Genomic DNA, 26,151 nt, shown 5'->3' with positions numbered 1-26,151 from the left:
TATTTTCTTTTCCTCTCACTGATATGATTTTAGAGTGAAAACGAAAGACCAACTTTGCATTTACAGGATTGCCCCTCTCTTCTATCTCACACGTTGGTCTGTTAAGGACACGTTTATTCTTAAAACTATTTTTTAATATTTTTCACTGATTTTTTATATTTTTTTTCTCTTAATATCTAGACAAAGTATAAGATATTAAATTCATTTTAATATAAACAAACTTTGTAGTCGAGGCGAACAATTATGATTGAACTTTTTAATGTTTTTTCCTTTTTTTATCTCTCCATCTCTTCAGGTAATTTACAATTATTTCGAATAATGTATTATTAATTTATATCTATCTCTTAAATGTTGTTCATTGGCGACTCTAATAGAGACCCAACTTCATATATTTTGACATTTTTATTAGTCTCATGGCTGTTCGTACGTGCGAAAAGTAATTTGATATTTTACTTCCCGAAAGATTGTGTTGATACTCAATTTAATGTAAAAAATGTTCAATGGCTTGTAAAAATATTTAAAAAATGCTTAAAATTACGTTTTCAAGCGAGGTTAGAGATTTTTTTCATTTAAACATATTTCAATTTGTTTCTAATAAATCTGTCGATGAAACATTCTGTATAATATAATAAATTGGATAAGACTCTAATATTTTTAAGAGATAAAGAATTTTATAATTAAGTTTAAACATTTACAAAATTTAAAATATTTTAATTTTTTAATAAATAATTATTATTAATAATAATTATTTAGAGACAATCGTAATATTTTTTTATTAAAAAATGGGAAAACTAATTACACTGTGTGTAATAAATGTTTCTATTTTGAGATCGGGAACGTTTACGATTTTATTTCGTGTCCTTTCCGGTTTCTGTTCCGAGTCTGCAGGTGGAAGTAGCAAGTTAGTGCGCGCGCTTGCAAGTTGAAGGCTTAGGGTAGTGGCACGAACTTGCAAGTTGCAAGGCACAAATCTCAATTTCGGATATGGTGAGAAAACATGGATGGCAATTACCTGCTCACACTTTTCAGGTTTACCTTTTTGCCCTTTCCTCTTCCATTTCTTACCTCTCTTTTGTTAGGGTTTGCTGGAACCAGTGATTCATTTTTATCTACACGCATATTCTCCTATCACATGTTTTCATTGCTTATGTAATCGTTTGATTTTTACACTCTTGTTTTTTTATTTTTGTTATTTATATTTCCCATGATTAACGCTTAACTTAGCTTCTGGCTTTGAAATGTTTACTTTGAGTAGTTGAGTAATGCTTCAAGTTTTAAATATCACTGGACTTGGGCGTGTTTGATTATGTTTTCTATATTTTCTCCCCCTTTTCTTATGAAGGTTCAATTAACCTTTTTTTTTTTTTTTTAAATAGAGCTAGAGAAAATATTGTTTGGGTAAAATTATTTCAAACATTTTTGGAAACTAAAAAATATGAAAGTTATTTGGAATGACAAGAATCGGGAACTTGTCTCTCCTGAGAGATAGTAATGCATTATACTTTTATATCATTTTGGCTGGGCTTTTTAGGAGCGGTCTTCCACTTTCTGCAATTCTCAATGTCACCAGCTGCCTACTTTGAACACTTATACTATTGACTATGGGACTTTAGGAGATAAAATGAAGTTTTGAATAACATTATTATTGGCAATGGAAGTTTACTCCGAAATCTTGTGAGGAAGAAAATCGGCATTAAGTTTGAGTGGTCTGTTTGTCTAAAACGCCTTGGCTATTTAAACTTGTAGCCATCTTGCTTATATCTTTAATTTGTTGTTAACCCACCGATGTGGGACCTTTATTATCTAACATCTCCTAAAGTTCAAAAGTTGATAATAAAGTGTCCAAAACCAGCCACCAGTGATATAGAGAGGAATAACTATTTCTAGGGAGCTTGCTTACATTAATGCATTCAGCAAGTGTAGCACAATTAATGTATTAGGAGAGAGGGGTGTAATTTTTCAAAATATAAGAGAAAGCAATGTAGTTTGAGCATCTCTAAAAGGGAGTGGAGTGTAATTTATCCTAATGAAAAATGCAACAACATACTCTTTTTAACACTCCTAACTATTGGCTAAAATTTATTGAAAACTATAAAAGTATGAGAGAAAAACATTAAATTAGGAGTGAGAAGGAGGGAAGCCCACATGATTTTTGTAGTTTTCAATAAATTTTAACCCATAAAGGTGTGTTAAAAAGAGTGTGTTGTTAGAATTCCTCTATCCTCATATGTAAAATAACTGGTTAATATTTCTAGACTACATGATAACATGACTCAAGTACTATTTAAATGAGAAAAGTAAATGTGTTCCTTACATCAATAAAATATATCCGATTGCTATTTTTTCTATGTTCTTATTGATTTATATAATGTATATTTTGATTACATTGACTTGTATTTTATCAGTTGCAGGAATGTCTACTGATTTTTCTAAAATTTGTTGGTTCTTGCATGAATAGGTTGTTGCGATCACTGTATTCTGCTTATTGGTGATTGCTTTCTATGCTTTCCTTGCTCCCTTTATTGGAGGTCATATATGGGAGTACACTTTTATTGGTGTTTACTCTCCTGTGGTATGTAAATTGCCTTTTTATCGTCCCACCTCATCTCTTATATATTATTTACTTACCTACAAGAAGCAGGGTTTATGTTGTGTCTCATTCTTATGGTATTGCAGGCACTCATTGTATTCATTCTTTACGTCAGATGTACAGCAATTAACCCTGCAGATCCAGGCATTATGTCTAAATTTGATCCTAGAGTGGGAAATAAGTTCAATTCTGCTCATGGTTTATCGGGGAAGCATCAAGCTTCTGAACATGATGGGATTGCTACTGGAGAGCAATCTTCTCTGTCATCTGCTGCATCCAAACGGTCTATGACAAATATGAGCAAGAAAAGCTCAGTGGAAGATCTTGACAGAGTGGATAATTCAAGGAAACAGCATAACCAAAACTGTTGTATAATTGGAGGAATTTTCTGCGTACTATTTTCACATGAAGATTGCAGGAAACAGGAAACAACAGCTGATGAGCAGGGTGGCGGTGAAGATGCTCTGTTCTGTACTCTTTGCAATGCTGAGGTATTACATTGTGATTTGTGACTCTGACACATTGCATTATGTATTTCAATTTTGGTTTTTTCTGTTCCTAAATTTTTTGGGCTGTAAGTGATATCTTTACATTTGATTTTGTCCCTGAATTGTTATTAATTGCATATACTAATGTCATAAAATAATAAATCGTCTGTACATTAAGATGCCATGATTTGATTGATGCTGTGATTTGTTGATATAAACTGAGTCTGAGTAAACATTAAGGTGATATTAAATAATTTTCATGAAAAAATGTATTTATGGACGTATCTTATTGTCTTCAAGAATGGGGCTTGGTTTGCAGGAATTTTTTGCTGGAAGAGTTATGGTTTTGATGAATTTAGTAATTTTGTATATTTCACAATTTTTATTCCCTGTGTTGCAGGTGCGCAAGTTCAGCAAGCATTGTAGAAGTTGTGATAAGTGTGTTGATGGCTTTGATCACCATTGTCGGGTATGATTGGGTGTGCTGGCTGACAGCATACATCTTGGAGTATTATTAAATTTTAGTATAACATTTCCATCGTTTCTTTTCAACTTTGAGCTTCACTTGATACCATCATATTGCTGCAGTGGCTTAACAATTGTGTGGGTCACAAAAATTACAGTTCTTTTATTGCTCTCATGGCCTTCAGTCTTGCATGGGTATGTAATTGGTCCACACAAATAATTTATTATTTACAAGCAATGATTTGTTTCGGTTACTAATAATTCCTTTTGTACATTTTTCTTGTGTATTTCAGCTTGTTATTGAAGCTGGAGTGGGTGTTGCTGTTCTGGTGCGTTTCTTTGTTAACAAGAGAGGAATGGAATCTGAAATCGTTGATAGGCTTGGAAATGGATTCTCTCGCCCCCCATTTGCAGCAGTTGTGGTATATCTTTTATTTATGTTTTATATTAAATTTAACATATGGCAAATGGTCATTATTAAGTACATTTAAAAATTTGTTATGTTTCTTCGCTCAATGTGTAGGTTGTATGTACTGCAGTTTCTATCTTGGCTTGTGTGCCTCTGGGTGAGCTTTTCTTTTTCCACATGATACTAATCAGGAAGGTCAGTTATTCAGTAGCTGAGAATCTGAGGTTGTTTTTCTTTTCTTTTTTCTTCCCCCATCCCCTTCCTCTGTACTGGTTCTGTGCTACTTGGCTAATATAATTTAATTGAGGGAACTTTATGTAATGAATGTTAAGATGCAGATGGTGGAGTTTTGGAAAATTTATCTAGAACTAGAAGAGCAATTTTCAAATGAGTTTCTATTCATAACCCCTCCCCCCCAACCCCCACGCACGCACACATGCATGCAATTAAAATCCAATTACTTGGAAAAGAATAACAGTTTGGTCTGCAAAAAAAAAAAGTGATACTATGACAAGGGTTTTTTGTTTAGATTTTTTTTTAATTTAAAAAATTATTTTTCTTTAAAAAGAAAATAAGTGGTCCCTTAATTAAAGGCTTATTAGTAACAGAAGACTCATATGGTTGCTTTTTACTAGGATAACAGGAAAAATATATTTGATTTAGAGAAATTAAGATACAAAGACAGATGAGGGGAAAACATCCTCCTAAACAAAACAGCTGTGCAAAACTAAATGAAAAACAGGGACATCTGAACTAGAAAAGAATTTCTCATGTTTTGTTGCTGAAACATTTTTGTGAATTATGCTTGGGGTGTTTGCTGCCACCATGAGATTTATATAGAAACACTTCATAAATTGTTTTTAGCTTTTGGCCTTAATTTTAGCTATTTCACACATTAGAGTGGTGCTCTCATCTTCCCTCCTTTCTTTGTATTGGATCAGGGCATCACAACCTATGAATATGTTGTGGCAATGAGAGCCATGAGTGAAGCACCTGCTGGGGCATCTGTGGATGAGGATTTGCCAAATGTACTTTACTCTCCAACAGGCTCAGCAACAACTGGATTGAGTGGAGGAAGTTCTCTTGGTTTGCAATATAAAGGGGCATGGTGTACCCCTCCTAGGGTGTTTGTGGATTATCAGGTAATTGGATTTATATTTGTTGTCATATGAATAGTTATTGATTGAATTAAAAATAAGTTATGCTACTATTTTAACTAGCCAGAGATGCTTGTTGGCTTGTTGTTTGATATCACAAATTTGTCGTCAGGTAACTTTAGCAAACAACTCTTTGATAATAGTCATTGTCAGAAGTTTTTTTATTTAATTTAAATCTATTTTATGGCATATTGGTACAGAAGTTAAGTCCCTTGCAACTTGCAAGGAGCTTTTAGTTATGTCATTGGGATCATCCTTCTTGACTCTTAGACTCTGTTTGGATTGGGTGTGAAATAGAGAGAGGAAAAATAGAAGGGAAAGAAATAAGAGGGTACGAAATAGATATTTAAAATAGTGAAAGCAAGGCTTTTGTAATTATTTGTAAAATAGGAATCAAAAGTGGAAAATGTTTTCTCAAATCAAATAGGCCTTAATATAAGCTTTTGAGCATTACAATCATGCCCGTGTTTTGAATTAAACTTTCAGGATTTCCTTCACAGAAGGATTATATTGCTTGTGAGCTTGTCTCTTTGCATCATTTTCATGAGACAAGATTTCCATAAATTGCTTATCATACTATCATGAAAAGGCAGCATGGCAATCATATGTTAAATATTAACAGTTGCCATATTATGACTTAACTCTCTATAAAAGGTTTATAAATTTATTGTCAAAAGCTTCCATCAGTCCAAAGCAATGAATTAAGTAACTTTGGTAGTCCACTCCCTGTAGGAAACCAAATCACTATTGTTCAAGTAATAATTTACAAATGGAATTCCCATTGGTGTGCCTTATTAGTGATTTTTAATGCCTTTATTTATTTAATTTTTGCCTTGTTTATTTACTTAATGAACCTTTCATATAGTTTTTACGCAAATTACGTGCTCTTAACTTTCTCGGACAAGTAAAAAATTGTTTTTGTTCTTAAAAAGTATTTATGAATTATGACTTGATTTATGGGGCGTGCCTTAAACTTGGGTTTTAGGATGAAGTTGTGCCTCACTTGGAGCCTGGAATGCTACCGTCAACTGTTGATCCAGATGCATCTGGGATTGCAGAAAGAGGGCAAAAGATGCCAAAAAGGCCCGTTCGTATTAGTGCTTGGAGGCTTGCTAAGTTGGATTCGCAAGAGGCAATGAGAGCAGCTGCAAAAGCCAGGGCATCATCTTCTGTTTTGCGACCTGTAGATAACCCTCGTCTACCAGATGCAGAATTAAGCTCCAGTGGCAACATGAGCATCAGAAGTAGTTTGAGCACAGAGACTGGGACTAATAAGGAAATAAAACATGATTTGAGATTGTCTCCAGTGAGAAATTCTGTTGCTCCTAGTCAAGGAAGTCGTGATGAGTATGAAACTGGAACTCAAAGTATGAGCAGTTTCAGTAGTCCTAGCCATGTTCAAGAGGCAGTTACACTCAGCCCTCTTCCGCAGGGTCACAGTTTGGGTGGCTTCAGGGCAGGTACTTCAATTCCTAGTTTGGTGCCTGAGCGTCCGGTTACATCTAAAGCAACTTTGTCAAACTTCAGGAACCCGATATCTAATCCTTCTCTAGGATTTGATGGAAGGACGGCGATGCCAAAGGGAATCGGTAATGACCCGCTATTGCTTTCAGCTTCTAACACGTCTATTCTAAGAGATGTGAAACGAACATCAGTAGTTTGGGATCAAGAAGCTGGCAGATATGTATCGGTTCCTTTATTGGCCTCAGAAGCTCGAAATAGGACATCCATGCGTATAGACTTGCCAAATTTAAATGCTGAAACAAGTGGTATTGGGAGAAAACCAGTGATTCCTCCGCAGGAGTTGCCATCATCTGCACCCAAGTCTCCAGGGCAGCATGCACAGAATCTGATGTATACCGGAGATTCTATCTTTTTTGGTGGTCCATTTTTTAGTGTCCCTGTTAAGGATGGTTTGAAAAATGAAAGACATTTGGTATCAGCGGATGCCCAAGATAGCAGCAGCATATCAGTAAGCTTGCCCCAAGAGCCAAGATATAAAAGGGATTCACTTTCCAATCAGCTTCCCGTGTTTGTACCTGGTGGGTTTGAGAATACTCTTCAATCTCGATCTAACATAAATTAGCTTAAGATGTTTGAGATTCCAATGAGTCAGACAAAGTTTTTGTTGGAGTCAAGAGGATAGTGATGCGGAAGGTTTTGAAATTAAAAGGCTCTGGTAGACACGATTTTAGCCTTTCAGACCATACAACAGAAAAGTTGGTTGCAACATTTGACTCCAGCGGGTGGTTGTTTATTGTTCGGCCTAATCATTTAGGTTTAACTTCTGTTGTCTTACAGCCTGTACACGTTTGAGATACATCTAAATGCCTCTGGGGCATTTGAGAGATGAACTTCAGTGTTCCTTTTGCTGAACATGCCTTGAGAAGTGTGAATCTTCCGGTATTCGGTGGGTGAAATCTCAAAGCAGTTATTGCTTCAGTTAGCATGAGCCTCCTTTATGGAGTTTTATTTATTGTTGTAGCTTTTGTTCCACTAGATGTTCAAATTGTTTGGTTTGTAGATTGTTCTGATCTCTCTTTTCTTTTTCTTGAATTTCGATTCTCTTGCTAGATTTTTCTCCCACATGCCTCTTTAAGGTATACTGGGCTTCTACGGTCTTACCTATCTACAGAAGAGATGAGCTTGTCTGGCTTCTAATAAAATAGGCCTAACCGATATTTTCCGCATCGGATATTTTTTTAAGGTTTTGTCGTAGATCATCGAAGCAGCGAAACGACACTAATCTGTAGATAGAGGAAATTCTCCTTTAGATTTTGAAATAACTGTTTAAAGTTGTATGAAAAAGGTTATTAGCTAATCGTCAATTATATTTTCCTTTCACTTTTTTTTTTCATTTTATCAATTAAAATATTAGAAGATGAAAAATAAAATTAAAAACAAATAAATTTTTATTTTTAAAGGGATAATTATTTGAAAATAAAAATAATATACAAGAAGTCAATTATGTGTAAACAACACACCATCTTTTTATATTGAATAAATATAAAGTTTCTTGTCTCAAACAATTAATTTGAAATTCCTGTGTTAGTTTATAATTGAATTATGAAGAATATTAGTTAAAGAACAAAAAATGTTAAATAACAAACATTTAATATATTAAAAATTCAAAATACTTATTTTTATTTAATATTTTAAAATATTAAATATTTTGATGTTATCAATATATTTATTTATTATTCAAATAAGGCTTTTTCTTTTTTTAAAATCCAATCATGCATCAGTCACCAAGGCATAAGTTGCTTCTCTTTCTGAAATCTTTCAACATTTCTGGCTGTGCCTTGTCTCAGTCCCTTTACACTTTCTTCTCTTTAATTACACCATGATGGATGCCTCGGGACCCTTTTCTTAATTGTCCCTTCTAACCTCTTATTATTCACTCTGTTAAAACATAATCGGTGACATGTAAAGTATTTTTTTTAAGCTATTTTGTTAATGTGTGTTTATGAATATATAAAAGAATTTACATATTTTTAAAGTAAAAATTGCATAATCTAATACATTAATAATATTAAATTCTGAAATTGTTTATTAACAAAATTATTTTTTAATTTTTATTACATATCTTTGTATACATGTTAGGAACACTGTTCTTCGGGTTCGCCCCACCGATTCTGAAAATTATGTTTCTCACTTTCCATTATTCTCCCCTCTTCCTACCTTCTTCAATGTTTATGTGATTTGGTCCATGTACTATATCAGGTCTTTAATTGTAGGTTGCAAACCTTTTTTTGTCCCATTCTATAAATTGACCAAGTGATGCAAGAGATTGACTATTCTCTTTCTGCCTTTTGTGTACTTAGATAGACGATTCTTACAGGTCGATACATGGGATCTTGTAAGAGTTGCAATATGATAGGTTCATTAATTTGGGTAATAGCCTCCAGTACAAGCATCTCCACTGTAAATGTATTCATCAAAAGATTAAGATATTGACATACATTTAATTTTTCCAATCATTTTATGTTTATAACTGATATTCAAGGTCATGGAGTCAATTCTTGTTGACATCATTTTTTGTATGCATGTTGTCACACAAAATAATGCATGCTTGTTCCTATCTTCGTATATTTTGCAAATCTAAAAATTGATGATAATTACTTTTAAATTCATATGAAAATGCTATGAGTTATCTAATTGATTAACGATATAAAAGAAATCTTTATAAGGGTATCAAGATTAAACTCGAGAATAAACTGCAAGTCACGTTAAGTTACTAATATACTGTAAGCAAATACAAATATCTGAACCACTTGGCACCAAACCAGCATGTCAGGTAGTTTTTGGCAATTTCCTTTGGGAATAGGGAATACGAAAGAAGAATGGCATGGTGCTAAGTTTTTGGCAAGTGCCACCTAAGAATCCACAAGTAGAGATAAATGTTGAATCTGGTTTTGGATGTTTCCTTAATCTGCTTGTTTGTTTGTCCTAATTGAAGAAGATAACACCAATGGTATGGTCATTGCTTTTGAAAATAAAACAAACCATGGTTTGGAAGCACGTTTGTCATTCACACTTTCACACACACTCACCCCACTCGGAAGCAAAATTGAGGGTAATGTTTGTCTTTGTCAAGGCATTTTTGTATTCACGTAACCTTTGGGAATATTAAAAGTCTTTCGGCCAGCCCTGATTCCCTACCCACCTAAGGTTAAAGACAAAAGAAAAACATTAAAGTGGGAAGTTTTTGTTAGAAAAGAAAGACAGGTTCTAGAGAGAGAAAGGGACAGTTTTAGAGAAAGATAGAGAAATTTCCAAGGCTCATCTTCTCACAAATTCCATGCTCCACTGAGGTGTGAAGGACAACAAAACAATAAAGACAAAAGGGACCCTTCACGCATTGTCGACAACGTAGTCATCAACAAGTCTTTGAAACTCACTCCCATTGAAGCAAGCACTAGCAGAGCCAGCAAGAGGCAAGCTTTGGAATTTTCTTGGGGCTTCTTCTTGATTATTCTTCAATTTCAAAACCCATCAAGGGATTAGCGGTTCCTCGTTAGCATGGCTACTTCTGTTGCTCACATGCTTTTGGTGGTAGGTTTCTCTCTTCTTGTTGTTGTAACTGTTTCCATCCATAATTTTTGCTGAATTGGTGGAAAATCTTTGACTCGTCAGTTTCTGAGATAAAGAAAAAAATAAATACAAGCTTGAGGCTTGAGCATCTGATCAAAGTTCTTAACTTGGGTTGTGCAGGTTCTTGTATTCAAATCTATTTCTGTTTCTCCTTTTCTTCTTTGCTTGTCCTGCTTTGCTTTGCTTATGGGATCTGCACTGCAGAATGTTGTTAATTTTGCTAAATGTTGTGCTTTGAACTTGTGCTTTCTTCCTCATTCAGTAGACTTCACTGGCTTCTTCAAACTTGTCCCATGTGTTGTAAAACGTGAGATTTTTAACTGAATGAGCCTGCAGACGTTTTTTAAATCAAATTTGTCTGTGACTCTTATAGTTATAGTTAGTTACTATTAACAATCATATCACCTTTGGTTATTTCCAAATTTCTAAGATTCTTCTTGTTGCTCTTATTGTTACATGGGATTTATGTTGGAAGAAGAAGGGTCGTCTTCTGTAACTTGTTCACCGCTGCAGCTCTTCTCCATGATGTCACTTTCACCTAGTTTAGGATCTCCCCATCTCTTGCTTAGAGAAATGAAATCTGAGCAAAGGGGTTTGTACTTGATCCATTTGTTGCTCACTTGTGCAAATCATGTAGCTGCTGGTAACCTTGAAAATGCAAATACCACACTTGAGCAAATTTCCCTGCTTGCTTCTCCTGATGGTGATACTATGCAGCGGATCACAGCATATTTTACCGAAGCACTCGCTGATCGGATACTTAAAACATGGCCTGGGATCCACAGAGCCCTCAACTCAACCAGAATGAGTATGCTTTCAGAAGAGTTTCTTGTTCAGAAGCTCTTCTTTGAGCTTTTCCCTTTCTTGAAGGTAGCATTTGTTCTCACAAACCAGGCTATTGTTGAAGCAATGGAAGGGGAGAAAATTATTCATATAATTGATCTAAATGCTGCTGAACCTGCTCAATGGATTGCTCTCCTCCAAGTTTTGGGTGCACGTCCCGAAGGCCCTCCTCATTTGAGAATCACTGGTGTTCATCAGAAAAAGGAGATTTTGGACCAGGTAGCTCATAGATTGACTGAAGAAGCAGAAAAGTTGGATATACCATTCCAATTCAATCCTGTAGTCAGCCAATTAGAAAATCTTGATTTTGACAAACTTCGCGTGAAAACTGGGGAGGCACTAGCAATAAGTTCTATTCTCCAATTACATACCCTTTTAGCCTGGGATGATGAAGCAATGCAGAGAAAATCCCCTCTTTTCTTAAAAAGCTCGAACGGAATTCACCTGCAAAGAGTCCTGCCAGTGAGCCAAAGCACATTGGGTGATTTTCTTGAGAAAGATATGGTTAATGGTTATACCCCAAGTCCTGATTCGACCTCATCGTCACCGGCATCTTTAACTGCTTCCAATTCAATGAATATGGAGAGCTTTCTCAATGCCTTATGGGGATTATCACCAAAGGTCATGGTTGTAACAGAGCAAGACTCTAACCATAATGGTCCAACTCTGATGGACAGGCTACTGGAAGCTCTATATTCTTATGCAGCATTATTTGATTGCTTGGAATCCACTGTCTCAAGATCATCATTGGAGAGATTAAGGGTGGAGAAGATGCTTTTTGGTGAGGAAATAAAGAACATTATCGCATGTGAGGGATCTGAACGAAGGGAAAGACATGAGAAGCTGGATAAGTGGTTCCAAAGATTTGATCTAGCCGGGTTCGGTAACGTGCCCTTGAGCTACTTTGGCATGTTGCAAGCAAGGAGGTTCCTTCAAAGCTATGGTTGTGAAGGATATAAAATGAGGGATGAAAATGGGTGTGTATTAATTTGCTGGCAGGATAGGCCCATGTTTTCTATATCAGCTTGGAGATCTAGGAAGTAAGACACAATCAAAGGGAAAGAAAGCATTGATGGTTTTTTTTTTCTTTCTTTCTTTTCTTTGTATGAGAATGTCTTTTTCAAATGGGAATGACGATTCATCGAGATCGGTTTTTAGATATACTCTTATTGCCTAGTAAAACCCCATCATCAAGAAAGAATATTGGGAAGAAAAATAGGCAAGAAGAACAGAAGAAATAGAATATTTAATCCGGGTTCTATTTACAGTTTCATTTTTCACCTATGATCATTTTAATTTTTGTGATCACCTGTACCCGAACTTGTATCTAGTATATTTATATATATAATATGTTTTTGTTTATTTACTTATTTAGTGCAAGTTGATTTTCAAATTCCTAGGACATGTCACGTGTCGATTATCTTTCAGCGAATGTAGCAACTTGGCTTTTAGTGGACTTGGATGAGCCTGAAAAAGCATTGCCACATAGGGGTGCTCAAGAAATTTAGTGGTTCATTCCTAATATGTACCATAGAATTTGTGTATGCTTATGCTGCTTTGGTCATAGTGACGATTGGCAAATGTCATGCTTGAAAAAAGCTTAGTAAATTATGTTCGATATTTTGTCTAATGGTGACAGATGAGCCAATTGCTTTAATTGCTTTTGACTTTATCGTGATACGATGTATCTCTAAGCAGCGAAAAAAATAAAATCACTTCCCACATGTCATCTTTTATTCCGTTTTGCTTTTTTGGGTTGGTGTGGTGGCTGTTGGAAAACTGGGGCGTGCATTAATCAATTCATAGACATTGTTTATATAATTGGATCTAGTAATGTTTTGTTGTTGACCAAATAAGACACTTTTTGAAAGTGTTGAGGAAACACTTATCAGAGTGAGGTAGTCAATCAATATTAAGGTAAATTCTCTCGTCACATAGACGTTTTTGAGGATTACCAATAATCCTTCAAGAGTTGATCCTTCATCTTTATCAAAATATGTTTTACAACCTTTTAAAACCAACATTTTTCGTGGTTGAGATTCTCTAAACCTTTTATAAAACTAAAGAGCATCTCAATCTTGGAAGAGAACTTGGCTTTTTCAGTTGGTGGCAATTCCTGCATGATTTGAGTGCCAGAATTGATTCATTAGCGTGGGTTTGGTTTATTTTATTTGGGAGAAATAAAAAAAATTATCTTTAATAATTTCTTGAGAGAATGTTTAAAAATAAGCAATTATTTTCAAACATGCACAAGGCTCTTCAGTTTTTTTTCCCCTTATAATGTCCAACACTTGATGTAGGAACATATTTTAGATGCATATTTTTGTCATCGGTATTATAATTGTGTTGAAACCCTTTGCATGAGATACACATAACAAGCAAGCAATATGTGTCTTTAAGTGTTTTTGGCATGATAAGAACTTTGGGAAACCTTTTTCGCTGAAACCAAATGAGATGACAGTGATTTTCACAAATTAGACATTTTATTGGTATGGTTAGAAACATGCCATTTTAAGCTTTTTCTCCCACTTCTGTGGTAAAATATTAGGGAAATTAATAGGCCTTCACAAGCAAGAACTAGGTATTTTGGAGAACATTGGCCCACAGTTAAGACCACCGACGAGTGTGCCAAGTTAGACCCATTTACTCAACAGTCAGAGACCCAACCATTTAAGTTTAAAACCCAATTTAATAGGACCTGGATTGTCTACAGTAAATTTCTTACTCCACCAAATTCAATTTTAATCGTAATTATTGTATTTATTATATTTTTAAAAATTATTAATTTTAATGATTAAGATCATTAGTAAACCAATCAAAATAAATAAAATAATGATCCAGTGGATCAAGAAAAAGGCCAGATATACTGTCAATAATAAAAACATTGCAATCTTATAGCAAATTAATAAGCTCAATGGATAAAGAACAAATTTAGAAAAACAAGTTTAGAGAAGCTTCCATTGAAACACACCACAAAATGCTGTCTTTAGAGAGGAAATGCTCCATTAATTACACTAAGACTTTTAAAATAACGCATTCCTTTTTAAAAATAGGTCAGCCGATAGACTAATTGAGTATAACAAAATTCTTAGACTAATTAATATTGCGTGTCAAATGCGAAATTTAATTCTTAGTTTAAATGTTATGGTTAAATAAATAATTTTATAAAAAAATACATTTAATAAATATTTTATTATATATTATTAAAAGAAATTGTTTTATTGGATAACATCGTATATTTGTTAATAAAAATTAAGAATATATATACAACTTTGAGAGGAGAAAAATAATAAGGATATGACTAACTTAGCTAACAAACTTCTAACAACTTGACATTATGACAAAGTAATTAACTATCACTAATGAAGGGTTAATACTAATGGGAGTTGTTTTTAACTTAAGTTAATACTTTCCCTCAAGATGGATTGTGAAAAATGTTTTGAACGCCGATCTTGGATAATAAGGTTTTAAAAAGAGGATTAGGAAGGGCTTTGGTAAGTAAGTCTACAAGTTGGTGTTTGCTTGGGACATGGACCAATCGAATTGATCCTTGCTGAACTTTTTCTCGAATGAAGTGGAGGTCGATCTCAATATGTTTTATCCTCTCATGAAAGGTTGGATTAGATGCTATGTGAATTGTAGATTTGTTGTCACCATATACCACAAAACTGGGCAAATCAATTTGAAAGTCTTTAAGTAAACTGTGAAGCCAAGTTAATTTGCTTGTTATAGATGCTAAGGATCTGTACTCTGCCTTTGCTGAACTTCTTGCAACTATTGGTTGTTTCTTTCATTTCCAAGATATCATAAATCCAAGAAAAGCACACTGACCCGAGACAGATTTTTTGGTGTCAGTGCAAGTGCCCCAATCTATATCTGCATAAGCACTAAGTCATAGTTGAGATTTTGAGGAGAAAAGGATTCCTTGGCCTGGTGTTGATTTTAGATATCTAAGAAGATGATGAATGACTTTCAAGTGAGAAGAGTAAGGCTTTGACATATATTAATTGAGTTTATTAACTACAAAGGTAATGTCAGGTCTTGTGATTGTTAAATAGAGGAGTCTGCCAATCAATTTTCGATAAAGGGTGTTGTCCTCTAGTAGTTCTCCTGAAGTTGCATTCAGTTTTGTGTTGAGATCCATTGGGAGGCTGTAGGTTTTGCTTCCAAAAAATTGCAATCTTCAAGTAGTGAAAGAGTTTATTTCCTTTGAGAGAGGAAAATTCCTTTAGATAATCTAGCTACTTTAAGTCCAAGAAAATATTTCAATGATCCGAGATCTTTTAACTTGAATGCTTTATGTAGTTGCTCTTTAATCTGAGATATTGCTGCTGTGGATGCACTGGTAATGATAATATCATCTACATATACCAATAAGAAAACAAACTAGAGTTAGTTACTTTAGTAAAAAAGAAATAATCATTCTTAGATTGGGAGAATCCTAAGGATATAAGGGTGGTGGAGAACTTCATGAACCATTATCTTGAAGCTTGTTTGAGCCCATATATGGACTTATTGAGTTTACGAACTAGGTTCTCTCCCTTAATCGGATATCCAAGAGGCAAGTCCATGTATACTTCTTCAAAGAGATCTCTGTTTAAAAAGGCATTATTAACATCTAGTTGTGCTAAGTGCCAATTCTTGGAGGCTACTATAGATAGGAGAACTCTCACAGTTATGAGTTTTGCAACAGGGGAAAAATGTCCATGAAATCAATTCCTTCTTGTTGTGTGTAGCCTTTTGCTACTAATCTAACTTTATGTCTATTTATTGTTCCATCAGCATCGTATTTCACCTTCTATACCCATCTACAACCTATAGAATATTTTCCAAGGGGTATAGTGGTTACAGTCCAGGTGTTGTTTGCCTCTATAGCATCCAATTCTTCTTTCATAGTATTCCTCCATTATTGGTGCTTGATGGTAAAACTGAGGTTCAAAATTTGAATCAACTTGCATGATGTAGTTATGATAGGATGGAGCTAGAGAGTTATACCCCATGAAATTGGACATGGGGTGTGGGATGTTATGTTCATAATTTGCTAAGTAGGCAAAGGTTTTGGGCATTCTTGATGACTTTCTTGGTTGAATGGGTTGAATGACATCAGGGATGGCATTAGAGGAGCTCAAATGTGAGATTTCTGTAGTATATTCAACTGTTCATGGCTGAATGACAGGTTGAGGAATGTAGCCACAATTAGAACATTGAGGTCTCTCTTTCTTGCCTTTGGCTTTGTTGTTTTCAATGTTCAACTTGACTGCAAAGGCCATTTGAGTTTCTTAGATGCCAGAAGATTGACCAACCTGTTGTTGCTTCTCTTCTTAAAGGATGAGGGAAAAGGCTTTAGTAACATCGGGTAAAGGTTCTTGCAGTAGAATTTGTCCTCGAGCAGAGGAGTATGAGTCGTTAAGCCCTATGAGAAAGGAAAGAAGATATTCTTGTTTGAAACCTTCGAGTAGAGATCTAGAGCCTCCACAAGTGCAGGTGCAAGGGGTTTTGAATGAATTCAACTCTTCCCAGATGGCTTTCAATTTGGTATAATACTGATTCACAAAAAGGTTACCTTGAGTTCAAACACCCTTGGACCATTTTGTTGCTTGAACCGAGTTTGCAAATCTTGCCATGTTCGGAGGGCAAGTATACTCATCGAGAAGTAATAAAGGGTTCTTAAATTAAGTTCCCGAAATATCGTCTCACAAGGATTGATTTTTAATTACTAAGAATTTCCTAATTCAATTGTTTAAGCTTCAAAGATACGAGATTAATTAAAAATAAGAATTTATAAAATCAATTATAAAACTAAGAACTAAGAGCAAGGAATACAAATGCACGTTTTGGTTGAACTTATCAAAGAGGAACCTAGGGCATATGGGTTTTCTCATTCAATTCTTTATGTTATTTTTCTATTTAACTCTAAATTCGATTTTCTTGTGATTACCAATCATTCATACGAATATTATTAATACCCAATGGTCATGCAATATTAATATTCTTTTCTCTAAATTAATATCTCCAATGGTCATGCAAGACATCAATTTGAGAAAGTTTAAGGAACCTATGAACTTGTTAATTTAATAACGATTAGAAGAGAAAGATTGGTTTGATCTACCTAATCCTTTGTCTCATTTTACCCTATAGATCTATTAATTAACCGAGGTATGGTCGCCTGACGATACAATTAATTAGGATTAAGAAAGAAGCGCAATAAGATAAAATCTAATCACAAAACGGAAGTCAAATTTAAATTCAAATATCAAAATTCCATAAATTCATTAACAATAGTTCTCATAACCCTAGCTATGGACTTAGTTACTCATGCTAAAGAAAAGAACTAAAACAATCATAAACAAAGCCATAATCAAAAGAAATAGCAAATTAGAGTGTGAGATGTGTTCCCGATCTTCAAGTACGATCGCTCGAAGCTTCAAGTCCCACCAAGCATGTGCCAAGGATACCGTGCAAGAGAGACGAGATCAAATGTATTCTAGAGCCAAAGCCAAGATATCAAAAAACGGTCCTCTACGATGCCTGAGATCTTCCCTTTTATAGGATTTGAAAACCCTACAAACTCTTCATAAATGAGCTTCCCGCAGATGAGCACGACCGTGCAAGGCCTTAAGCACGACCATGCATGGGCTCGAGGCACCCCGTGCTTATTGAATGGGTCTGAGCGTGCTGACTGCTGCAAAACTCTAATCTTCCATCAATTTGGGCCTAAGAAACACCCAAAATCCACTTGCGGCCTCTTTATACCAAACTGCACAATTAATATATAAATTAGTGTAAAATTCAAATAAAATAAATGTCAAATATAAATATATGGGCTGTAAAGGAGGGCTTAATTACAGACTTATCATGCCACATCTCAGCAACAATGTTGGCAAAGATGATGCTCTCCACCAAATCTTTTGAAACAACATTAAGAATCCAAGACATGATGATTTGGTTGTTTCGATCCCAAGAAGAATAAAACAGAGGTCAAGAATTGACCCATCAATGAAGCCAAATTTGTTTTTGGCAGAAAGTGCAATACACATGTATCTACTCCATGAAGAATAGTTATCAGAAGAAAGCTCCTGGGAGACCAGAACAAACTCAGGGTGATCTGAAGGATGCAAAACATAAGGATTGGAAACTTCATCCATTGGAGAAACTTGAGCCATAGCTTCAAAGGAGAAGAGAACAGAAGCAAAAATACACAAGTTGAATAAAGAACACCAAGAGAATAAAGCAGAATTTTAATTGTTTATAAGAGAGATAGAGTGAAAGTTTTCACTTGTACCATATTAAAGGAAACTGTTTCACTGAATAACATCGTATATTTGTTAATAAGAATTAAGAATATATATACAACTTTGAGAGGAGGGAAATAACGAGGATGTGACTAACTTAGCTAACAAACTTCTAATAACTTGACATTATGACAAAGTAACTGACTATCACTAACGGAAGGTTAATAAGAGTTAATAATAGTGGAAGTTGTTTCTAACTGAAGTTAATATATATATGAAATTTAATATAAAAAAATAATTTAACGATTTAATCAATTAATTAATACGTGTAAGTGTACAGTTTTAATATACAGATATAAGTCTCTCTTTTTTATATAATGAAAAGTACATCAGCATATTGGTCAAAATACGTGAAAAATCGTTGCATGATTTTAATAATAAACATGTAAAAGGTAATTTTTATTGTGAGATATATAATAAAATTAATGATTTATTTAAAAAATATAAATATTTTTTAATTTTCAAAATATTTGAAGAATCAAAATTATTAATTTAAAAAATATAATATACCATGACAAATAGCAAACACCATTTGTAGAAATGCAAGAAAATATAGTTATATGATGTGTAATGTACGACATAAGAGAGAGAAAAAAGGTGAAAATGATTGTGCACTTATCACTTTTGTACTCATTATATACTATAAAATAAGAACAATTGGTAGATCAAATAAAAGCTATTAATAAATATATTTATTTTTTAAACTAATTTAAATTAAAATTATAAAGCTAACAAAATATTTTCTAACAACCATGTCATCATTCATGTAAAATCTATACAACTCTTCTGTAACAAAGTGTAAAATTGATTCATAATATTAGAAAATATCTTAATTTTTTAAACATAACTTTTAACTAGATGAAGTCATCTATGACTTTAATGTTGTATAATAATATACACTAATTTTTTTATATTATTAATTTATTATTAAAATGTTTAGATTGAAACTATAAATGTGAAATCATTATAACACTATTATAACTTTTATATTAAAATATTTAACATGATTTTATTTAGTTTCAAGCAGCTGATAAAAAAAATAGTTTCAAACATGCACACTACATGGATATATTCCATTTTAAACATGGTTCTTCCTTTCATCTCCAAGCATACATCGGAAGACACTTATTCAATTATAAGGCACTGCAAGAAGGTCTTCACTTCATCACTTTTGGCGGCACTTTAACAGCTGAAACAATAACATTCCAAGTTTAATATCAGTTCTTTTCGTTAAAAATAAAACACTTACCTTACCACAGAGACTTTTTTTTAAAAGAAAATAGACCAATTATAATTTGATGAAAATAGAGTGATATTAACATTCCTCCATTAGCTAAAGTCAAGAGAAATTAAAATATGTTGAAAGTCAAATGAATTAGGTAGAAGATCTTACGTCCACATTGCATTCCCGGGGGAACATTCAATCCACAAGAGCGTGCAACAAAGATGGCCTTTGAAACACTGATAAAGTTTTCAACTTCCTTAGTAATAAGTTTGCAGACACATGGCACATCAAATTTTCTCAACACTACACAACACGCTGGTGATGGAGGAATCGTTGGCCCAGTCTTCTGCACATACTGAGAACACGAAGATATAGCATCTGTTATGCTCCCTCCACATTGAGCTGAAACCTCACTTGTGTTATATATCAATAATCCAGCAATCACCAATATTGTTAAAGTCAAACAAGAACTTCCCATTCTTTGTCCTTCTTTCTATCTTTCTATCAAAAGAACCCACAACGATTAATGTTTAGAAAACGCCTTGTAATACAATGCTATGACTTGGTGACCGTTTATATAGAAATGGGAATTAAAAATTTTATAATAATTTTATGTCTTTTTGTCATATTTTATTACGTTTTGTCAACTCCTACAACGAATAAATCGCACTTCAAATTTTAAAAAATTTGTTGTAGCTAGAATTTCGTGAGGAACTATGTACATGAAATTGAACATGTACGTGAAAATGTGAAATTCACCAAATTGCTATGCATATGATCCTTTACAGAGGGAAGACATTCATCAAATTAAGCCTATAGTTGCCATTTTCCTTGAACATATACTACGTACGGCAGGACAACATATAACATTACAGTTACATGGGACAAATCAAATAGATCTTATCAAGACGTATAAAAAATAAAATGGTATCACTTCATTGTTACTTCTAGCACATTGCCTTTTAAACTTGATGTAAATTAACAAGAGAAACATTTGTTTGAAGTGAACCACCAAGTATGTGACCGTTATACTTTAGGCGGCTGAAAGCAAACGAAACCATGGCTTTTTGGGGTACAAAAAAGAGCCTTGGCATTTTACTTTATTAAATTTTTTAATTAGTAGCAAAAAAGTAAAAGAGAAAGCACTTTAAGAAAGCAAATATAATCAAATTTGCTTAAAAATAAAATGTACTTCGTCTTGTTCAGAAAATTTTCAAGTTTCTTCTAACTTTTTGACTGTAAAAATATAAAAAAGTATCTATAAAAAATACAATCAAAGAAAATGCCTTTGCTAGATCCATTTTTAGGTCTAGTTTCCTTTTTTGTTAAACATTTGAGTCCAAAAACTTATTTGTACATTGTTCTATTTTATTTTGGTCAAGATTTTACATTATAGACCTGGTTTACCTCCTCTCCTCGTACATACACCACTCCATCATCAGGTCCAATAACCCTTAAGTCTAACATGATATCCACTCAAAATCAAAGAGTTCGAAACCAATCTAAGAATAAAGCCCAGATCATTTTATGTGTTTAACTTGAACCTAATTATATATAGAAATTATTAAATCATACGAAACTAATAAGGTACTTATTGCGATAAATTTGAAGGAGTATTTTATATTTTTTAATTTAATGTTCGTGATTTTTTTAATATTTTAAAAATAAAAATATTAATATTTTTTAATTAAATCGCTAACTTCATTATTTATTATATTTTTTTACCTATAAAATTAATAATCAGTATTATTTCACGTGTAACAAAAAAAATACTAAACACTTTAAATTATAAAAGGTACTATAAACTTTTTTAACTAATAAATAACAAAAACAATTTAACATTATCTATCTTGATTTTCGTAAAATCTGTAACTATTGTTTTTATATTTAATTTAAATTTAACCAATAAAATAAAAACATGTACTTTTATAAACTTCCGTACCATTTAGTTGACCTCGTTTTATATTTTAATCATTTCATTTTATTTATCGCATTTCTGTTAATATTCTAATTAAAACTTGGGTCTCATCCAAATTTTTTTTATAAAAATCCAGAAAAAATTTATATTAATAGGTTGACAGAAACTAATGAAAATGTATTTTTTATTATGATAAATTAAACTTCTTAAATAAGTGCTTAAATAAAAATTTAGATCGTCTCTAATTTATACAAAAATAAAACTATGAAGTTCATTTTAACTTAAATGAATTAAAATTCACTTAAATAAATTAGTAAAAATAACATAAAAAGCATACAAATATTGTTTAAGCGACTCAAAATTCACTTAAATAAATATGTTACAAAATAGAAAAAAAAAATAACAATAGAAGAAAAATGGAGGCAACGATAAAATTCAATCTACTCTTAAGCTTACTCAACATGATATAGTTTAGTCATTAGTATGAATCAATGTATGTGAAATACCACTTTGTGATAGACAATGATAAACAACAATTTAATAGAAATTAAGAATAAAAATAAGATATTTCAATTAAAGTGATATAAGAGAGTTTTTTAAATTAAAATCTCTTGTTGTACATTAATTATTATAATGTGTCTAAGTGATGTTGAATATAAATTATTATTATTATTATTAATGATAAAGGTTGTGAACTATCATATATGTCTTGCATAAGTTAAAAAATAAGAAAGACGAAGGAAGGGAGAAAGCCAAGAGAAGAAGAAGGTATCACAAAATTTACCATTGAACCAAACTATTGTCAATGCTCAGTAATACCTTCAACGATCAAAATTGGTCTAAACCTTGTTAGAGGAGAAAAAGCCCAAGCCCAAGCCCAATTAGGAAGTTCTGGTTATAATTCTGTTATCAATTATTATGTAGTATAAATAGTAACATTTGTATCTCTCTCTATATTCAATCAAAAAGCAATTACATTCATCTCTCTCTTCTCTGTTCAAGTTTTCCTTTGCATCTTGCATAAGTTTTTGATACCTTACATGGTATCAGAGCTGCAACGATCCATAGAGACCTTAATACGTTCGCAGCTTAAACGAGTTTTACTCTAAAGCCGTTCGCAAACTTCATTTCACTCAGATTGGACGATGACAATTTCATTCAGTGGAAAAAGCAAGTCTTGGTGTGTATCAAAGCCAACAAGGTTAAGGATCATCTCCTTCAAAGCAAAATGCCATCAAGATTTGCCACCACTGCAGATGAACAAGTAGAAAATGGAAGTGAAGAAGGACCACATTGAAACAGTCTTGGAAGGGCTCAAAGAAAACTATGGTGCATCTATCACCATGGCAATTCCTTGTGCAAGAAGATCTGAAAAATGGAGCTTGGGTTGATTCAAGGCAACTTAGCTCAAATTGGACAAGTCTATGGTAGAGGCCAAAATAGTGCAAGAGGACATGGATCCAATTGGAATGGAGAAAATCAACCTCATTGTCAACTATGTGAAAGGAATGCTACTTTTGGTTTGATCAAAACTTCCACAATCCTAACAATCATGCTCGACATCCTTCCCTTCCTCCCACCACCTCTTTTTATAACTCCTCAATGGCAACAAACTCAAACCCTTGGCAAGCTTTCTTGGCTATAGCCCTTTCACTGTTCACCTCATCTTTGACCCAACCAACTTGATTCTAGGAAGCTATGTTGGGAATGGTTCAGGTATGGAAATACCTCATATTGGCAGTTCATTGTTGCATTCCACTTTATCCAACCTTACATTTAAACTCAATGATATATTGCATGTTCCTTTAGTCATAAAAAACCTTCCTAGTGTTACTACTGCTTTGTTAAAACACATGGAACAAGAAAGACAATTCACACAAAAAGGGTCTTTATAACCCTGACAACATATATCTGCAAAAACCACAAAACACAACTTCTTATTTCAATATAAATTTAATAAAATCTTATAGTAATTTTGACTTATGCCACAAAAGATTAGACCATCCTTCAAATAAAGTACACTGATAAATTTCAAGTTAATTTGCTTCTCCTCCATTTTCCTCTACTGTTACTTTTTATTTTTCTATTATGCAATTGTATTTTTTGAGTTATTTCATTTAATTTGTTTAAATAAAATAATATTTACTTAGCAAAAACAACCTAAACTATCTTATTTTTACACAAATTAAAAAAGATTCAAATCACTTAAACAATTATCTAAAAGGAAAAAAAATAATATTTATTATAATAGTATAATAAACAATTAACGTAGATTTTTTTTTCTATCATAAGAGGTCTTTAGAATATATAACATTCAATAAAAAGTAAAGCTTTCTGTAATACTGATTAAAAGTAAAACAAAAAAAATCATAAATTACTTATTGTAATCATTTTGTAATCTTTTTAAAAAGATTTGATAGTTATCACATATCATACATCTCTACTAACTAAGTACAATGATTAAAATATAAAAAATAAAAAATACTTTTTATGATTATTGTAGTATTATAAATTAGTTTAGTATTCTGTCTAATGCACATATAATTTATTTTAGAATAAATATATACATATAATTTAATAATTAAAATATAAATTTATATCATTTAAATAATTATATATAATTAAATTAATTTTAAAAATATTAAAAAATTATTTTAACTGAATTTTATAATTATGAACAATATGAATCAAAATGATAATTTTTTAATAAAATTAAATAACTTTAAAATAATATTTTTATTGTATAGTATCAACAAATTTTTTAATTAAATGTCAATAATTAATATATATTAATAATTAATAATATTAATTTATTATATAAGACTCTTAAAGTAACTTCAAATTAAAAAACTTAGAAAAATTACAATTTTTATAAATATAAAAATAAATATTTTTAAAAAATGTAAAAAATTATAAAGTTAATATAAAAAAAGTTAAATAACAACTTTAATTTTTAAAATTTAAAACAAAGTCAATAAATATAGATGTAAGAAGTAAAATTATTACAACAAAAGATTATATAATTTATTAATGATTATAAATCAATTTTTGTGTGACATATGATAAATTGTGAATAAAATTCTATTAATATTTCAAAATTTAAATAATAAATTTTTATTTATAATATAAATATCAATAATTAGTACAGTTTTTTTAGAAGATTTTTAGATTGCATAACATTTAAGAGTGAGATAATTTTTTTTGTAACATTAATTAAGAGTATGATAGTAAAATCATAAATTTGTAAAATTTATTACAATCATTGCGTAATTTATTAAAAAAATGAGAGAGTTACTGCACATCATACAAATCCAAGCTAATAAAGCATGTTCAAAATAAAAATAAAAATAAAAATAAAACAATATTATTTATAAATAGTGTATTATCATAAAGAATTAAGTCAAAAGTTATATATATATATATATATAAGTCCTTTAAATATAACGGGTGAAATTATGTGTAATAATAAACATGGAAAAAATTATAAATTTGCTATACTTAGGATTAATTTTTAGAAATAATAAATATTTTTTAGAAAAAAAATTTATATGATATAAATATTATGTATATAACAATATTTTTTTTTGTAAATTTACCATATTTATAATAATTATTTTATAATTTTTAAAAAATTAGTAGTTACAGTGTATCATGCTTCACAGTTTGTTTAAATGACATAAAAATAAAGGGTAGAGAAAGAAATAGAAAGAAAAATAAATTTTTTTTATAGTTTAGATGATATCAGAAAGGGAGAGAACGAGTTTTTTTAGTTGTCATATATGTAGAACTGTTTTTCTTTTTAATTTTAATTTTTAAAATTATTAGAATAATATTAAAAACATAAAAATAAAAACTATTAAAAATAATATAATAAAAAATTTAATTAATTTTAATTTTTATAAATATTTTTTATTATATTTTAATTATTTCTTTTCATGTTTTTCTTTATGGGGAATGTATTTTTTATAATTTTATTTTCTCTTATTTCAGCTCATTTAAACATTAAATATTTTTATTTTATTTTTTAATCTTTCTTTTTTTTGGTTTAAACCACACTATTTTTTATTGAAAGTAATTTTTTTTTTATTTCATCTCTCATCCAAACAAGATCTTAAATGAAGTAAGTAATATAAAAATACTATTATCAATATAATGAAAAAAAATAAAAATTTTAAGCTTCTCAAACTCTTAGTGAGTACAAGAGTTCCTTTGTTACTTAATTTGTAATTTATTTTTTTTTCTTATAAAAATTTATTTATTTTATTAAATAGAGTTTATTATCAATCAAACGTTATAAATTTTATTAATTTTTAATTAATTAATTAGTTTAAAGTATTAATTTCATTGGATATAGAATTTATATATATATATATATATATATATATATCATAATATAAGAAAATATATCTCTGTATAAGAAGAAGCTAATTTATTTTAAAAAATGAGAGTGTGTTTATAATCATCACTTAGATATTTAGATATAGATTTTTTTTACCTGTGCAATGTTATATATAATAATTTTTTATTATAATTTATAATATTTAATAATATCAATATATTTAATTATATTTTTATTAAATATATTAAATTATATTAATTTTTAATAAAAAATATTATATCTAATTTATTATATTGTGCAATATTGTTCAGCTAAAAAATGATTTTCGATA

At 31.4% G+C, this 26,151-nt stretch overlaps 3 protein-coding genes across 9 annotated transcripts; 2 read left to right on the top strand and 1 right to left on the bottom strand.

Annotated features, from left to right (window-relative positions):
* Window positions 1-817: 817 nt before the first annotated feature.
* LOC113868888 (probable protein S-acyltransferase 19) lies at window positions 818-7,933 on the top strand. Of its 3 annotated transcripts, none has more exons than XM_027504863.1 (10): window positions 818-1,029; window positions 2,459-2,572; window positions 2,677-3,081; window positions 3,479-3,547; window positions 3,667-3,738; window positions 3,837-3,965; window positions 4,067-4,147; window positions 4,894-5,094; window positions 6,095-6,569; window positions 6,618-7,926. In XM_027504863.1, exons 1-10 carry the CDS (start codon window positions 985-987, stop codon window positions 7,193-7,195), a joined length of 2,169 nt encoding a protein of 722 aa, XP_027360664.1. In that variant the 5' UTR covers window positions 818-984; the 3' UTR covers window positions 7,196-7,926. The 3 variants fall into 3 exon arrangements, with proteins under 3 accessions (XP_027360664.1, XP_027360665.1, XP_027360663.1); XM_027504864.1 differs by having other exon boundaries at window positions 6,095-6,599; window positions 6,663-7,926; XM_027504862.1 differs by having other exon boundaries at window positions 6,095-7,933.
* A 1,836-nt stretch (window positions 7,934-9,769) lies between these two features.
* On the top strand, window positions 9,770-12,672 carry LOC113868850 (scarecrow-like protein 3). Of its 5 annotated transcripts, none has more exons than XM_027504802.1 (2): window positions 9,770-10,164; window positions 10,679-12,672. In XM_027504802.1, exon 2 carries the CDS (start codon window positions 10,726-10,728, stop codon window positions 12,088-12,090), a length of 1,365 nt encoding a protein of 454 aa, XP_027360603.1. In that variant the 5' UTR covers window positions 9,770-10,164; window positions 10,679-10,725; the 3' UTR covers window positions 12,091-12,672. The 5 variants fall into 5 exon arrangements, with proteins under 5 accessions (XP_027360603.1, XP_027360602.1, XP_027360599.1 ...); XM_027504801.1 differs by having other exon boundaries at window positions 9,836-10,164; window positions 10,682-12,654; XM_027504798.1 differs by having other exon boundaries at window positions 9,976-10,164; window positions 10,324-12,654.
* Window positions 12,673-19,495: 6,823 nt separating this feature from the next.
* On the bottom strand, window positions 19,496-20,041 carry LOC113869277. Its single transcript, XM_027505520.1, has 2 exons — window positions 19,732-20,041; window positions 19,496-19,527 (listed from the first exon to the last, which is right to left on the bottom strand). The coding sequence occupies exons 1-2, from the start codon at window positions 20,039-20,041 to the stop codon at window positions 19,496-19,498; spliced, it is 342 nt and encodes a 113-aa protein (XP_027361321.1).
* Window positions 20,042-26,151: the final 6,110 nt, after the last annotated feature.

Source organism: Abrus precatorius, unplaced genomic scaffold (assembly GCF_003935025.1).
Source record: "Abrus precatorius isolate BTA unplaced genomic scaffold, Abrus_2018 Scaffold6, whole genome shotgun sequence".
NCBI classification, from domain to species: Eukaryota; Viridiplantae; Streptophyta; class Magnoliopsida; order Fabales; family Fabaceae; genus Abrus; species Abrus precatorius.
Note: the sequence above shows the minus strand (reverse complement) of the source record. Positions and strands in the feature narration are given on the sequence as shown.

Coding starts and splice junctions, on each gene's coding strand:
- LOC113868888 (XM_027504862.1), top strand. CDS start 985: ATGGTGAGAAAACATGGATGGCAATTACCTGCTCACACTTTTCAG. Junction 2,573..2,676: donor TTGGTGTTTACTCTCCTGTG/GTATGTAAATTG, acceptor ATGGTATTGCAG/GCACTCATTGTATTCATTCT. Junction 4,148..4,893: donor ACATGATACTAATCAGGAAG/GTCAGTTATTCA, acceptor GTATTGGATCAG/GGCATCACAACCTATGAATA.
- LOC113868850 (XM_027504798.1), top strand. CDS start 10,660: ATGGGATTTATGTTGGAAGAAGAAGGGTCGTCTTCTGTAACTTGTTCA.
- LOC113869277 (XM_027505520.1), bottom strand. CDS start 20,041: ATGGGAAGTTCTTGTTTGACTTTAACAATATTGGTGATTGCTGGATTA. Junction 19,528..19,731: donor CCCGGGAATGCAATGTGGAC/GTAAGATCTTCT, acceptor TTATTGTTTCAG/CTGTTAAAGTGCCGCCAAAA.